This window comes from Microtus oregoni, unplaced genomic scaffold (genome assembly GCF_018167655.1).
Source record: "Microtus oregoni isolate MIOR12 unplaced genomic scaffold, Mior012 000052F_000, whole genome shotgun sequence".
Taxonomy (NCBI): domain Eukaryota; kingdom Metazoa; phylum Chordata; class Mammalia; order Rodentia; family Cricetidae; genus Microtus; species Microtus oregoni.
This window is the reverse complement of record NW_024543812.1, coordinates 6,570,511-6,587,540: the sequence shown is the minus strand read 5'-3', so window position 1 is coordinate 6,587,540 and position 17,030 is coordinate 6,570,511. Positions and strand designations below refer to the sequence as shown.

Here is a 17,030-nt window from a genome sequence, read left to right as displayed (position 1 = left end):
ATTCAGATGCCAGAGACGCAAATGAAAAAACAAACAAACTCAATTTGCTAACCAAACAACAGAATTCAAACCATGACTGAAAATTAGAATAAATTAAAACACACCACATAATCTGTACAAGAACAACAAAAATCAAAATTATAAGCATAAGTCCATATAAATTTCAAAAATATATTATGAAAGTCTTACAAAATTCAATCATGAGAAAACCTTTACTCCTCTATGTATACCACTTTAATATAGGGATAACTTTAAAGGTACAGTCTAAATACTTATACTCATCAGCATAAAAGAAGCAAAAAAAATCCACATCACAACCAGTAGGGAGGCCTAGCTACAGGTGCACAAAGAGGGGACAATTAAGACACATTCTAAGTTGAGAACAGTACAGTTATTATGCTACTGAAGAAATATACATGGTTATTGGTATTCACATATTACTAATGAAAAGTATTACAGGTTATGTTTGGCAAAGCTAAAAGGTATAGGAGGCCAAGAAGCTGTCCCTTGAGGAAAGTGCCATTCTTTTCTAAAGAACATTTTCTTGGTACATGTAGAAATTGTTGGGATCCTTTTGCCTGCCTGCATTCAGTATACAGTATGTTCAAGATAGGAAGGGAAGGACACATAATTTTCTTTATACCTGTACATGAAATGTTACTGTTGATGAAGAACAAAACTGAACCATCAGAAAATATTGCTTGTAGGCTGATTATCAACTAGTAGGCAAGGCACTGCCTCCTAGAAACAATGACTACCTGAACTATCAAGTACCATTGTAAACCTGTAAGGATTGATTTTCTCTTCTGTACTACAATACATAAAAATCAACCCCCAGCCCCATCAAATTGTATATTATTCTGTTTCTCACTAGCACAGTCACAGAGGCATCAGCTGTATTATTTCCAAGTGTCAAATATCACATGATGGAGTATTACATGCTTTCCAAGTAATTAGCAAAATAGGCTTTAAATTTTTGTGTTGTAGATTTAATTAGGCTGAATCTGAAAAACATCATTTAAAACTATTTTCTCTTATGATATGCTACAAACTGAAGTACCCATGAAGTACTTTAAGTGCCCCATCAGAATATCTGAATAAACTGAAAAAAATATAATACCAATACTAGGACAAAGTCATTCTCTGTTCTGAGAAGTGGAATACACAGCAGAAAGAAGTATCTAATCCACTTGTAGTTATAGTTCTCTGTATAAAATGGCATTTTTGCATTTAGTCCCTTCTAATTCATACCATCCTTATTGTAAGCAATTCTCAAAGGCCAGGTTAGGGACCCTGAGCTCGATGAGTTTACAGTGTGGTTGGGGAAACCAACAAGAAAACATCTAATAACATTATGCTCTGGTTGAGCATATAGGAGCATGGAGCAGGTGGGAGACCTGTGGTAGGTAGACGAGGAACGTTTCACACAGAACAGGGTCAAAGTGATATGGCAAATGCAGGAGAAAGAACAGTCCAGGTAGAATAAACTCACACTTGGGTTTCAAGTGCACACATCGAAAAGCAGCAAAGATTATGATAAATTTCAGAGAATTCCAAGACCTTTCCTAGGAGACACAGGGGGAAGACTGGTGGGAAACGACACTGGGCAAGTAAGGGGAAACCTTCTAAGTGGAATGAAGTTGTTTGAGATTTAGACCAGGGCCGTGGATCCAAATACCCACAAACATTCCTCCACCAGCCCCCAACCATGAGGCTCATTTGTAGTCTTTCTTAACAAGGGGAATAAACATTAAAATATCAACTTAAAATGTATTTTTCAAGGAATGGTTTCCTACCTGCCAAGCCTTGGGTTCAGGTTTCTGGGGTTCCCCTGCTACAACTGATGAAACCACTAACACCTAAAGCAGTATAAGGAATGCAAGTGATGTGATTAACTATAATGAACGATACACAGAAGCCTGAACGCAGGACTTTCACTGCAGGACTTCTAAACGCATTTCTAAATAGTTAAGTTAGTTCTAATAGTGAAAACCAGTTTCTAAAATATGACTTTAAGAAGTAACTAGCATATCTAAAAGAAGGTACACTTTGACTTACAACACCTGCAAAATTTAAGGAGTTACAGCATGGAAAAAAAAAGTCCACCCTCAACAGAAAAAAGTGACCCCATTAGGTTTACAGCTTAAGATTTGTCACTGTGAATAAATCAAAAAATATCCATTACTTTGGTTTGTAATCTTATATGGTATCAATCTTATGTGAAAATATAGAATTATGAGTAGCCTACAAATCTAACCAGAGAAAAAAAAAGCTCAAATACCAAATGTGGCATCTGAGCCAAAGATACTACTTTTAGTGTGGTTAGAGGTGACAAATTAATTCTTACCCTCTGGACTTTTGTACTGTTAGGTTGAGAAAAATGGGTGCTGTTTTCCTTTGTATCTAAATGTTTCTTTTCTTCAGAGGAATTAGGTCCAACCCTTGAATTATTGGAAGGTAGGGAATTTGGTGGCATAATTTCCTTGATAAAAACATAAAACACAAAAGATAAAAAAGTACCAATTTTAAAATTATTTAGTTCCAGTACTGTGTCAATGACTTCTTTTTCTTAAGCACAGCCACTTAATTATTTATAAAGATATCTTATAATTCAACATATTAGGAACAATCAAAATGTTTAAATTTCACCTTTTCCCATTAAGGATGATGTTTAAGAATACAGATTACTATGAAGTGTTTTGACACATAAAATTATAAGGGGCAAAAATTATGCAATTTAAAGCCAAATCAGGGACTAGAGGAGATGGCTTAGAAGTTATGAGCATGTACTTTGGTTTCCAGCACCCATGTAAGACAGCTCACAAGTGCCTGCAATTCCAACTTGAGGGGATCCATTCTCTCTCTCTCTCCAATGTTCTCTCTCTCTCCCTGACACACACACACATACAACACACATTTTAATAGATAAAAATAAATCTTAAAAAACACTAAGTGGATTTAACTTCAATTAAAATTATCTTTTGCAAAAGAAGGCTAGCTAGTTAATGTGTACATTATGACCCTGTGTGTGGATAGTATCTTTTTTTGAATTTTTATTGTTTGACTACTTCATGAATTGATATGACGCATTTAAGTCACTATCGCCCATACTCCTATTTTGCATTTCACTCTTGCACCAATAGAAACTGTTTTCTCAAAGTCACCTACTGACATTGTCTTCTTTTAGTGTGTTGATCCACTGAGTTTAGAAGAGCTACCTGCCTGAGTACAGGAAGGGGGTTATTCGATGGAGCACAGACAACTCATCTGTGGCTACAGCACTGAAAAAAAGGACAGGCTTTCACAATGACCACTAATTGACAATAGTCCCTCTAGAGGGTTGCATTTCACATGAATTATTTTTAATTCAGATACAGACACTCATTTCATTTTGTAAAATGTATTAAAGATGTTTAGCTGAAGCAACATAGCTAAAACAGACAGTGAATTGGCAGGAAAGTAAGAGTAGTTTTAGATAGAAGATAAGAAACTGCACTTTTTTTAATTTAAAGATAAAGTAGATAGCATCTTGGGAGTACAACTGCATCAAGGGTCATGTTCTTCCTTCCCACGCTCCATATAAACACTTCAACAACTACCAATAAGCATATATTCAGGTAGATAAGAATGAGGGTTATAAAAGTCAAATAGGATGCTAGGGGAAGCGATCTTATGTGCAGAAAAAGCACACGCAGAATGAACACACTTATTACCCAACCTTCAAACAAAAGCATTTACAAAAAGGCTTTCTATATATATATTATTTACTTGTCATTAATGGCTAACCTAGTGATATGTTTTCATGACTACCCTTTATAACATTACAAAATAAGACAAATATAGGTTAAAATGACTAAAGTCCAGCATTAGAAAACATATAGACATTGGGTGATGGTGGTGCATGTTTTTATTCCCAGCACTCCTAAGGGAGAGGCAGGTAGATCTTTCTGAATTCAATGCCATCCTGGTCTACAGAGCGAGAGTGAGTTCCAGGACACCCAGGGCTACACAGAAAAACTGTCTTGAAAAACCAAAAACCAAACCAAACCAAACCAGATATGTCTATTGTCTATAGTATCATGCATGTCTGATAATCAGAACATTTACATTCATGCTCAGTTTTAGAGCACATGCCCAGTAGGTCAAAGTCCTGTTTTGATTCTCAGAATCACAAAAAGGAAAAAAAAATGTATGGGTATAATACAGGGGCTCCTACATTAGGAAGTCAAATAAAATAGACAAACCAGAAACATAAGCACTATTACATACCTCTTCTTGTGGGACATTTTTTTCATTTTCAGCCTCAATCCTCACCCTCACAACTCCTGACTTGTCCACAATCTCTTGAATCAGTTTTCCATTTTTTCCTATTACTTTGCCTAAAAAATAAATAATTCATGTTTGGCTTTAAGAAGATATACTCAAATCCTACAAGCACATTCCACTATTAACTATCTTACACATTCATATATGCATACTGGATTATAGTATTAATAACAGAAGTTTTTAAGAAGATAGTTTAATTATAAATTAGTCTCTTTGATTAGGTCATTATTTAAACTCCTTTGGTCAGTTACTACAATTGATTAATACTTGTGAATTGATGGAATAATTTTGAAATTTTAAAGTAATTCAAAGAGAACCTCTTATTTCACCTAAGAGTGTATGCTTTAAACTTGCTGGTATTTACCATTCTGGAAAGCTCTATAAAAGGAATTACAAAAAAGAAAGATAACAAATGTATTTTCTCATTTGACAATGCCAATACTTATCTAGCTCTGATTCACATTTCCTTATTTATACGTAGGAACTAATTTTAGAATTGTGTATGGCACATCCGCAAATGATATTTTCTTAAATTTCAAAGGAGCTTAGGAAGCTATCATAATATCTAAAAGGAACAAAAATTCTTCATGTCAATGTTACTAACAGAATGTTATTTCTTTGCATTAGTGACAATTCAGAGTAGCATATTTATAGGTAAAGCACACTTCCAGATAATTCCAAAATCGGATGAAAAAGCTTAGGAATACTTTCCAGTAACATCTGTTGAAACTTAGAAGAATCAAGTACTAGTAATAAATACCACTTGATTGTTTGCCTCATTTTATAAAATTCAATTATATACAAAACTGGGGCATGATTGCTTTTAGTCACCACGAAACATCAGTGTAAAGTAAGAATTTACAAATTAAGCACTAATAATTCTCTAAACCTATGTATGTGGCATACCAGAGTCCAAGGACTCAGCCATGAAACGTAAAGCATTTATACAAACCATGACAGAAGTGCTGCTATATGCTTATTCTACCTCCTAATTTGAGGCAAAATTGGTGAAAAGGGAAGTCAAAAGTTGCTTACAGCTAGTCTAAATAAGAATCTAGCAAAAGATCTTCTTGTAGAAGGATTCATGGATCTTGTAATCAGAGCCACAGTTTTGACATTCTTGCTGTGTATGGCTTCTTCACTCCTCTACCATGAGCTCTTTCTGTCTGGTCAGTGGTTAGAGACCAGAACTCAAGCTACTAAAACAGGATTCATAATTTAAATCTGTTATTAATTATTTCTGCTTTACTCTTCTTTATATGAATACCAAGTATATACAGAAAACCTACCTTAAGTCTTCCCGGTTGGTTTTTCCTGTATAGTCCTTATATATTCATAAATGTTGATTTTAATAAAAGTATAAATTAGCATACAGAAAACTGGGATTTTAGCATGTTTCCATTAAGAAAATACCTTGACTACCCTAAGTACTGGTGACTAAACAAACTCATTGTAAAAGTGTATAAAGAAAAAGCAAATTTTTAAGGAAGATAAATTGGTGTACATACTAAAGAGGGCTTGTGAAAAACAGATAAATCAGTAGGTGAGACTCTACAAAACTCATGAAATACTGATTACATCTCCCCTGAACTCCTGCCTAGCAGACCTTAGGGAAAAATACTTTCTGAACAAACCCAGAATTCCCATTGCTATGGCATACCTCCCCCAAACAGAATTCTCTCATTTACTAAAAGTATAAACACAGCAAGAGAACTCAATTAGGCTGATTTACTGCAACAGGCTTTCTGGTGAAAACAACTTTAAACATCCTCTATATTCAATGCAAGACTACAGATATAATCCCTCTTTCCTCTTTGGTAACAGTCTAATCCTATATTGTAGTTATTTACAAATTCAAAAGGAACAATCTACTATAATTCTGTCTTGATGAAATGGAGTAGTTATGGATATACAAAAGAGAACATATAGTTTCCTCCTTTGCCCAAAACTGTGTTAGGTACTACGCATACTCACACCTCAATTAAGCTGCTGAACCATTACCACATTCATATATGTGATAAATGAAGTAAAAGACTCTTACTCTCAAGAGCTAAACCAGATGTCCAAAGTCACACAGCTACCAATTACATCTAAGCATTTCACCTACCATAGCACCATCAAAATAAACTAAATGGACATCCACAGGTCTAATATAATTACTTCATCCTGTGCTATGTATATATCTTCTATACAACTGATATGTGTGCTACCACAATAACACTACATTCACATACTTCTGTTTTCATATACATGTGAGCTACTAATTTTGCTAGTATTTGTACTTTATCTTAAAACTGTTTTTATTAATGGGAAAAATAGTATGATATTATTTGGAGTTAGGCTCTTGCTAGGTGTATCCCATGCTGCCTTTGAATTGTGATTCTTATGCCTGTCTCCTGAACGCTGGGCTATTTCTAGTTCTTTTAAAATGACACTGGAATGCCAGGTGGTGGTGGTACATGTCTTTAATCAGGAGGCAGAGACAGGCAGATTTCAGAGTTTGAGGCCAGCCTGGTCTCCAGAGTGAGTTCTATGACAGCCAGAGCTCTGTTATACAGAGAACCCTGTCTTGAAAAAAAAAAAAAAAACAACCAAAATATATATTACATGTGACACTGGAAGACGATTATGATTGTACTTTGACAAAATGCAGCCTACAAATCTTTTAAACTATGTACATAAAATACATAGGAAGTTTGCTCATTTAAAACTATAAGAGATTAAGAGGCTATATGCCTGAATCTCATTTATAAACTCGAACTCAAAACACATTTTGTTTTTTTAATATATAAAGCTATACCTGGTTTTGGTATGCTCTCTCAAACACAGCTGAATTATTTGGGAATGCCAGTAAAGAGTTCCTATACTAACATCCATTACACTAATGATTAGGAAACACCATTAATCAACTCAAAAGGAGGAGCTGAGTTACCACTGATTCCAACTTCATAAAATCCTAAGGATATTTTGAGTTAATTTATATTTCAAACTTAATAGATCTAAGTAGAACATATCCAGATCTTGAACTCAGATAACTGACACAAATGCTATGATTTTATCAGATATCACCAAACTAAAGACCTCAATTCTCATTCATTCTGAAAAAAATTAATGCTGTGATAAAAATATGCTAAGATGTGGGATGTCCTTCTGTATATGTGTTGCTTTCATTGGTTAATGAATAAAGCTACTTTGGCCTATGGCAGGGCAGATTATAGCCAGGCTGGAAGAGATATAAAGAGAGAGTAGGTGGAGTTAAAAACACACTATGGAACTGCCAAAGGAGGCAGATGCCTCTTGCCCAAGAAGCAAGAGGTAACAAACCATGAGCCGCGTGGGAGTAAATGGAAATGGGTTAATTTAAGATGTAAAAGTTAGTTAATATGAAGCCTGAGCTAAAAAGCCAAACATTGTTCTAATTAATATAGTTTCTCTGTGATTGTTCAGGTTTGGGCGGCTGGGAACAAAAATTTATCCTTTCAAACATTTATAAGTCTGAACTAACAAAGTATTTCTTGTATATCTTCTGAAGATAGAATTTTTGAGTATATATTTTTTAAACACTGTAGGAACAGGTTACATTTCAAAGATTGCTCCAATTAGATTATACATTTTAGTGAGGGAAAGAGACTTAACTGTTAGAGAACATGTGTACAGAATTTTATTTTTGTGGTATATATAAAGTTATTTTTGACTTACCTACTAAGTTACGTGGAACTTGTATGACATCTTCAGCAAATTCCAGAAAGCTTCTAGCCTTTTTCACTGCATCTTGATCCTAATAAAGAGGGGTGAGTGGGTGTAGTATCAAGCCAAAAACCATTTGTCATTTGAAATACTGTTTGTTTTATTGGGGGGGGGGCAAACTGCATTATATAGTGAAATAGTTACCTCTCCATAAATATGAAATGTGCAGGTATCCTCATCTAAATCAATAGCAGTGACCCCAGGTACTTTTCTGGCTTGCTGAATATTAGCACCATGAGTACCAATAGCTAGACCCATCAGATCCTCTCGTACGATAAACTGTTCATGAAATCTTGAGGCAAGTTGCCTTGAACTCTGAAGAAAAATGCACAACTTATTAACATGCTTTATCAATTATGAAGACAATTTCATTTAGCTCAGCCATGTAAATTATCGTGACCCTATATATCAGGGTCCTATAAACTGCTTTATTTGAAAACTAATTTTAAAATCACATATAACTTATTTTTAGGCTACTGAAGCTCTGTGCCAACTAACATTTTTTTGTTAACAGGAAAGAACCTGACAGTTTTTCAAGGTTACTTTTGAAAGCCTATTTGCAAGGCTGCCTTTGTTATTCAATGATATCCACAATGTAATAATTAAGAAGCAGACAAAATAATCCCAATTAAAAAACAGCTCACTAGGTCTGACAGACTCGCTGCAATTTAAGTTAACACAATTAAAAACACTATCTGCAAGGAAAAAATTATTCTGTATACTTTTATTATGGATATGTTAGTACTTTTTCTAAAAATGGTGTCATTTTCTTAATGCATCACCAGGTATGGTGGATCTTAATATTTTGCTGAAATGTGTCAGTAAAACAACACACTCCCCACTCCCTAAACCCAAGGAAAGGAATCTAAAATTTTCTAGTTGATCAGTTAAGTGAACACTTACAGAATATACAGAATTCTCAAACCGGTTTTGCATATGTGTTCAGAGTCTGTAAGACTTTGTGATCTGGATCCACAAGCTTGATGAACTCTTTAAAATATTCAGTGATGACAAAACTAAGTTCCAATGATACCCCACATATGTGGATAATCACTGTCTTTAAGTAGCATATCAAAATTGAATGTTTAGTTCTAGCATGCCATTAATGAAAACCAAACAGATTAGTGGCTCATGTTGAAAAATGGGTATTTTTTATAAGGATATATGAACCCCTTTAATATTAGTAGTGAAGAAAACAGTCATGCACACTAGTTTATCATTATTCAACACACCTGATAATTTGAATGAATGAATATATCTAATGTAAGAAATTTAAAAGAAAAGTTATTTTTAAGATAATAGTAGTGAGGTGTACAAAATCTTCTAAGATTTTCCAAGGAGCCACGTTTTTGGATCTTGATTCATTAGCCTGGTTCATTCTTCCCATTGATAATTTATGGACACACATAAACTAAAAATATGGCAAAGAGCATTCAAGAAGAATTAGATGATTAAGAAGAGGTGTAGGAGTATATTTTCATAATACACATAATGAAATTAAGAAGGCTGTTGTGGTCTAAAAGTTACAAGAAAATCACTAAACAAACCACAAAATTGTGAACATGGGGGACATCAAGAAAGAATAAGAACAAACAAAATCAAAAAACAAAACAAAAAAACTGATCAGACTTCAGTGGTCATTTGGAAAACAAAAGTAAATTTTTCCTTTCCTGCTAAGAGTTCACCAATCACACATCAAGTTAGAAAGTGGCAGTTTTCATATCCTTGACTACCTTTTCTCTTAAACTGCAATTTGAAACTCCCCTTTTCTTTTGCTATATCAACTGATGATTCCCCTTAACAAAATGAATAATGATGAGGGATTCTTCAATTTGACAGAAATCTACTTGAGCTGGTACATTAAAATAAAATCCATTTAGTTTCTATGGTAATGGATGGAAGTACTAGATAGTTATTATCAATGAAAATAAATGTATGGTGATGGCAATTATTGGAGGATTAATAAAAGTAGATAAAATGCACCTTAAGAGACGAAATAGTAAGTTAGGGAAATAGCCTCTGGCAGGAATCTGAAGACAGGAGTTTTAAAGAGTGACAACCAATTAGAATGAAGAAGTTCTATACCCTTTTAAACAGAGATAAACATACATAATGAAAGGAATAAGATTAGATATTTAAATACTTTCTAGTACTTTAATGATAACAATGTTACATAGAAGCATTGTCTCACTTTATAGCAGCTTTGACAAACTTTTGGTAAAAATGAATTATTCAAAATTTCCTTAAAATACATGACCGCTGTGTAATTTCAAAACATCAGGCATGAAAACTTTAGTATTATACTTTGCACAATTTAACCTCCCAAACTATGGGGAACTAGGGAATAGTAAATAAACAAGCTGCCCATACTTGAACTTGAAAACTATACAGTTATTTCTGGACAGCTTTACCATTAGTGCTAGGGAAAGGAACATACCTCCAGTTGTTTACTGGCTTCTTCATTTCTCAGTATAAGAGACAGCTTAGTGCGCAGACTTCGAAAGTGCATGTCAATCAACATGTGTGCTCGCTTTGAGGTGACTTCATTGATGGACTGAGTGATTTAAAGTTAACAACACTGTTACCAAAGCAAACATCCCAAATGGAATAAACCAAACTACCATTCAAAACACTCACCAAAATGACCAGCTGATAATTTTCTGGATCATAAGTTACAGAAAAGGCACCAACTGCCTTTTTAAAATCCTTATGTGCTGATTCTTTGGCACACCTAGAAATAAAAAATATTTATCATTAACATGAACGATCACCAATCCCTAGCACAAATATATGCAGACAGAATTATACTAAGACAAATCAAGGATTTATACTAGTTTCTTTTATTGAAAAACGTTTGATTTTGATAAAAGTTATGTTTTTTATTATACATCTTTGAAATAGTCAAAGCAAACACCTGATATAATAAAGAAAGGGTAAAAAAGCAGCTAATACTTTTTTGAGAATTTCATACATGGCACTGCATCTATATCACCACCCCCTAGCTATTTTTAAAATATTTCTTTATCCATCAAATGCATGGTGTTAGCATACACATGATGTATGTGTGGTGTGAGAGAATTATCTGTATTCTGTCAATCATGTTATAAATAAACGCTGATTGGCCAGGCAGGAAATATAGGCGGGAAAAACCAGACAGGAAGAAATGATGTAATGAGAACAGGAGAATTCTGGGAAGGAGGAAGCTGATTCCTCCCACTCTTACTCAGACCATTGAAGCAGCAGGGTGTGATCTGCCCAACTGAAAAAACGTACTGAGCCACATGGCTAACATAGATCAGAAAAATGGGTTAATTAAGATGTGAGAGTTAGCCAGTGAGAGGCTAGAGCTAATGGGCCAATCAGCTTATAATTTATGGAGACCTATGTGTGATTTTCTTTGGGGCTAAAGAGTTATGGGGGTAAAGGGCGGGACAAAAACCCCAACAACAAATGGTCCCCTTCATGTTACATATGTGGGCACATGTGGGCCATGGCATGCATGTGAACTTATTGTTATTGGCTCTCTATTCCCACTATGTGAATCCCAGGGATCAAATTCAGGTTGTCAGATGTGGCAACAAACACACCTATAGAGTCATCTCACGAGCTCTAGCTTTTCATTCCTCCCCTCCCTTTTGCAGATATAATCTCATCATGTTATCCTAGATAAGCCTTAAATGCAGTTATGTAATTGAAGCCTTTTCCTCTCGAATGTTGAGATTATAAGCATGTACCACCACACCTGGCTAAACAGTTAGGCTCTTAAGGAATTGCTATTAGGTTTAGATAGTTGAAGAAGCCACATTTAGGGGAATCACTACATTCTGTGTAATTCCTGATTTTGCTTACACATAAGTCAATATTGTTCATGGACCAAACTGAAACTTATGGAGATAAACTACAGGATGTTGTGGAATATTAAGATGTGTTATATTTGTTCATGCTGTAGAACATTTATTTTAATGATGCAAATATGTGCTGCCTTCTTTTATATTGCATTTGTTTAACTCTGTGAAGCTGTGTGACTTTGCCTGTCTAAAACATCTGATTGGTTTAATAAAGAGCTGAATGGCCTATAGTGAGGTAGGAGAAATGATAGGCAGAACTGGCAGGTAGAGAGTATAAATAGACGGAGAAATATGGGAGGAGGAGATCAGGAGACAAGAGAAAGAGGAGGAGGATGCCAGGGGCCAGCCATCCAGCCACACAGCCAGACATGGAATAAGAAGTAAAGATATATAAATAAAGGAAGGTAAAAAAGTCCAGAGTCACAGGTAGATGGGATAATTTAAGAAAAGCTGGCGAGAAACAAGCCAAGGTAAGGCCAGGCATTTATATGAAAGAATAAGTCTCCATGTGTGCATTTATTGGGACCTGGGTAGTGGGCCCCCAAAAACTAAAAGGAAAAAAACAACTAACTACGATGAATGGGGTGTCTGAATTTCTCTTCTTTTTTCTTTTAAAGTAAATCAGCTAAATATGTTGAAAGAGAGCAGCAAGCATAAAATAATGACTTGCATATATCATCTCTAAAATTAGGGAGGATTTCTATGTAATCTGAATATGAAATTTATCTATAGTAGAAGTTCACATCAGACTTAATGCCCCTTTTAAAAAAAAACAATCTCCTATCTGAAGTGTTTAACGTTATTCCAGATAAAAGATTATAGACAGGACTTTTACAAACCTCTTTGGCTTTAACCAAGTATGTATTTTTCTGAAAATATTTTATCAAAAAAAGGAAAGCATCCGGAGAAGACTTTATAGTCATAACTTTTGATAGAATTATCATTTTGTCATTTTCAAAATATTAAGTACTTATGAAAAATGTTGGTTTAGAGAACTTGATGTATATTATACACTTTAGCTAAATATAAGGTAAGCTTAAACAAATACAAAATGTGCTTGAGTATATAACTAGGAAAAAACATTTTTCCCTTCTTTACTGCAACCAATTACTTTTGCCAAAGTTCACTGAATTTAAAAACATTCTATTTTTTTTTATTTTTTATTTTTTTAAATTTTTTTATTAGAACTGGTTGTCAACCTGTAGAAGAATGAAAATAGATCCATATCTATCGCCATGCACAAAACTCAAGTCCAAATGGATTAAAGACCTCAATATCAGGCTAAACACACTGAACCTGATAGAAGAGAAAGTGGGAAGTACTCTACAACATATGGGCACAGGAGATCACTTCCTACGTATGTCCCCAGCAGCACAGACATTAAGGACAACATTGAATAAATGGGACCTCCTGAAACTGAGAAGCTTCTGTAAAGCAAAGGACACTGTCACTAACACAAAAAGGCAACCCACCGACTAGGAGATCTTCACCAACCCTGCAACAGACAAAGGTCTGATCTCCAAAATACATAAAGAACTCAAGAAACTAGACTTTAAAATGCTAATTAACCCAATTAAAAAATGTGGCACTGAACTTAACAAAGAATTCTCAACAGAAGAAGTTCAAATGGCCAAAAGACACTTAAGGTCATGCTCAACCTCCTTGGCGATCAGGGAAATGCAAATTAAAACAACTTTGAGATACCACCTTACACCTGTCAGAATTGCTAAAATCAAAAACACCAATGATAGCCTTTGCTGGAGAGGATGTGGAGTAAGGGGCACACTCATCCATTGCTGGTGGGAATGCAAACTTGTGCAACCACTTTGGAAAGCAGTGTGGCGATTTCTCAGGAAATTCGGGATCAACCTACCCCAAGATCCAGTAATACCACTCTTGGGAATATACCCAAGTGATGCCCTATCATATGACAAAAGAATTTGTTCAACTATGTTCATAGCAGCATTATTTGTAATAGCCAAAACCTGGAAACAACCTAGATGTCCTTCAATGGAAGAATGGATGAAGAAAGTGTGGAATATATACACATTAGAGTACTACGCTGCGGTAAAAAACAATGACTTCGTGAATTTTGCATGCAAATGGATGGAAATAGAAAACACTATCCTGAGTGAGGTAACCCAGACCCAAAAAGATGAACAGGGGATGTACTCACTCATAATTGGTTTCTAGCCATAAATAAAGGACATTGAGTCTTTAATTTGTGATCCTAAAGAAGCTAAATAAGAAGGTGAACCCAAAGAAAATCATATAGTCATCCGCCTGGATATGAACCTTCATCTGGCGATGGATCAAGATAGAGACAGAGACCCAATTTGGAGCACCGGACTGAGCTCTTAAGATCCAAATGGGGAGCAGAAGAGGGAGAACATGAGCAAGGAAGTCAGGATCATGAGGGGTGCACCCACCCACTGTGACAGTGGAACTGATCTAATGGGAGCTCACCAAGGCCAGCGGGACTGGGACTGAATAAGCATGGGATGAAACCGGACTTTCTGAACATGGCTGACAATGAAGGCTGATGAGAAGCCAAGGACAATGGCACTAGGTTTCGATCCTAATACGTGAAGTGGCTTTGTGAGAGCCTAGCCTGTTTGGATGCTCACCTTCCTGGACCTGGATAGAAGTGGGAGGACCTTGGACTTCCCGCAGGGCAGGGAATCTGGAATGCTCTTCATTCTCGAGAGGGAGGGAGAATGAAGGGGGGGGGGAAGAGGGGGAGGGGACGATGTGTGGGAGGAGGGGAAGGGAAATGGGAAATGGGGAGGAGGTGGAATTTTTTTTTTCTTTTTCAACAACTAAAAAAAAAATAAAAAACCACCAAAAAAACCAAAAAAGAAAAAAAAAATTCTGCCTCCTCCCAGCCTCCCATTTCCTTCCCCCTCCCTCTACAGTCCAAAGAGCAGTCAGGGTTCCCTGCCCTGTGGAAAGTCCAAGGTCCTTCCCCCTCCATCCAGATCTAGGAAGGTGAGCATCTAAACTGGCTAGGCTCCCACAAAGCCAGAACATGAAGTAGGATCAAAACCCTGTGCCATTGTCCTTGGCTTCCCATCAGCCCTCATTGTCCACCATGTTCAGAGAGTCCAGTTTTATCCCATGCTTTTTCAGTCACAGTCCAGCTGGCCTTGGTGTGCTCCCAATAAATCAGCCCCACTGTCTCAGTGGGTGGGTGCACCCCTTGCAGTCCTGACTTTCTTGCTCATGTTCTCCCTCCTTCTTCTCCTCATTGGGACCTTGTGAGCTCATTCTGGTTCTCCAATGTGGGTCTCTGTCTCCATTTCCAGGACCCAACAATACCACTCTTGGGAATATACCCAAGTGATGCCCCATCATATTACAAAAGCATTTGTTCAAGTATGTTCATAGCAGCATTATTTGTAATAGCCAGAACCTGGAAACAACCTAGATGTCCTTCAATGGAAGAATGGATGAAGAAAGTGTGGAATATATACACATTAGGAGTACTACTCAGCAGTAAAAAACAATGACATCTTGAATTTTGCATGCAAATGGATGGAAATAGAAAACACTATCCTGAGTGAGGTAACCCAGACCCAAAAAGATGAACAGGGGATGTACTCACTCATAATTGGTTTCTAGCCATAAATAAAGGACATCGAGTCTTTAATTTGTGATCCTAAAGAAGCTAAATAAGAAGGTGAACCCAAAGAAAAACATACAGTTATCCTCCTGGATATGGGAAGTAGACAAGATTGCCAGGCAAAAAATTGGGATCTTGGGGGTGGGGTGAGTTGGGGGTAAGGGGAGATGGGGAGAGAAAAGTGAGAAGGGGAGGATGGGGGGAACTTGGGGAAATGGAATGGTTGGGATAAAGGAAGGGTGGATATGGGAGCAAGGAAGTATATATCTTAATTAAGGGAGCCATCTTAGGGTTGGCAAGAGACTTGAACTTAGAGGGGCTCCCAGGTATCTATGGTGATGTCTCCAGTTAGTTCCTTGGGCAGCTGAGGATAGGGAACCTGAAATGGCCCTATCCTATAGCCATACTGATGAATATTTTGCATATCACCATAAAACATTCTATTTTAAAATTAACACTCTGAATTAGTAAGTCAGATATAAACACATATGGATTTATATATGCCTATGTGTATTTACATGTACATTTGTAAAAATACATGCCCTTGCAGGTTTCCAAAACGTTTTCATATAGCATGTTTTGTATATCAACTTACATTTGTCGTAAATCTTCTGGCACCTCCAATTTGATCTTATGAAAAGTATCTTTTGTAGCAGGCTTGTTGGGATTAACAGATCGTAGACGCTCAATTGTGACAATTTCATTATATGTAGCATCACATGCTGCATATTCTATCACATAAAACTGAGAGAAATAAAAATAAAATCATTCACAGCTATATTTTTTAAAGAATAGAAAAAAGTACTTTTTCCTATTTTTTTCTTGAGATAGGAAATCTTAATAGCCCAGGCTAACCTAGTATTACCATGAAGCCAAGGATGACCTTGAACCCCTGATCCTCCTGATTTAGCTACCTGAGTGCTGGATTAAGGGCATGGATCACCATGCCCAGCTCCTACTGTCATTTTGAAATATAAACTCTCAGGGGAGGGGTTACTTTTAATCAATGAAAACACATAGTATCTAGTAAATCTATAATAAAGACATTGTCATAAAATGACTTAAAAATTAAGTCGCAATTAAAAATAGATACCAAAATAAAAACGTGGTACCTGGGTTTATAAAATGTAAATAGTATGAACAAATATGCATTTTCCTACCTCACCCTTTATCATCCTCACTTTAGCTAACCACCAACAGCAAGGTTCTTTTTCATTTGCTCTTGAATAAACCTACACAAAAATGACAAAACAGATATTTTTGATTAATACAATTCAAAACCAGCATACATCACACATTGAAGAAAACTTCTTACAGCTTTGAAATCATATGCCACATGTCTTCAAACCAAACTGTTCCTATATACTGACCTAGACAAGAACATCTAGTTGGAAACAATCTGAGAACTCAGTGATAAAAGCACTTTGCTTACTTTTTTCTCTATGTCGGTAATATTTAGTACTTTCAACATGGACACTGGAGAAAAG

At 35.9% G+C, this 17,030-nt stretch overlaps 1 protein-coding gene across 15 annotated transcripts in view; it reads right to left on the bottom strand.

The window, feature by feature from the left end:
- The window catches only part of LOC121437316 (synaptic functional regulator FMR1), a 41,957-nt gene that overhangs the window by 9,581 nt on the left and 15,346 nt on the right, over positions 1 to 17,030 (bottom strand). For 8 of the 15 annotated variants that reach the window (XM_041637178.1, XM_041637182.1, XM_041637186.1 and 5 more), the window contains exons 4-12: positions 16,704 to 16,775; positions 16,139 to 16,287; positions 10,711 to 10,804; positions 10,511 to 10,627; positions 8,218 to 8,388; positions 8,026 to 8,104; positions 4,270 to 4,379; positions 2,348 to 2,482; positions 1,797 to 1,859 (exon numbers count right to left, since the gene is read on the bottom strand). In XM_041637178.1, the coding sequence (XP_041493112.1) occupies positions 1,797 to 1,859; positions 2,348 to 2,482; positions 4,270 to 4,379; positions 8,026 to 8,104; positions 8,218 to 8,388; positions 10,511 to 10,627; positions 10,711 to 10,804; positions 16,139 to 16,287; positions 16,704 to 16,775 (990 nt within the window). The remainder of the gene's footprint in view (positions 1 to 1,796; positions 1,860 to 2,347; positions 2,483 to 4,269; positions 4,380 to 8,025; positions 8,105 to 8,217; positions 8,389 to 10,510; positions 10,628 to 10,710; positions 10,805 to 16,138; positions 16,288 to 16,703; positions 16,776 to 17,030) is intronic. The other 7 variants (XM_041637184.1, XM_041637187.1, XM_041637193.1 and 4 more) reach the window with 3 other exon arrangements.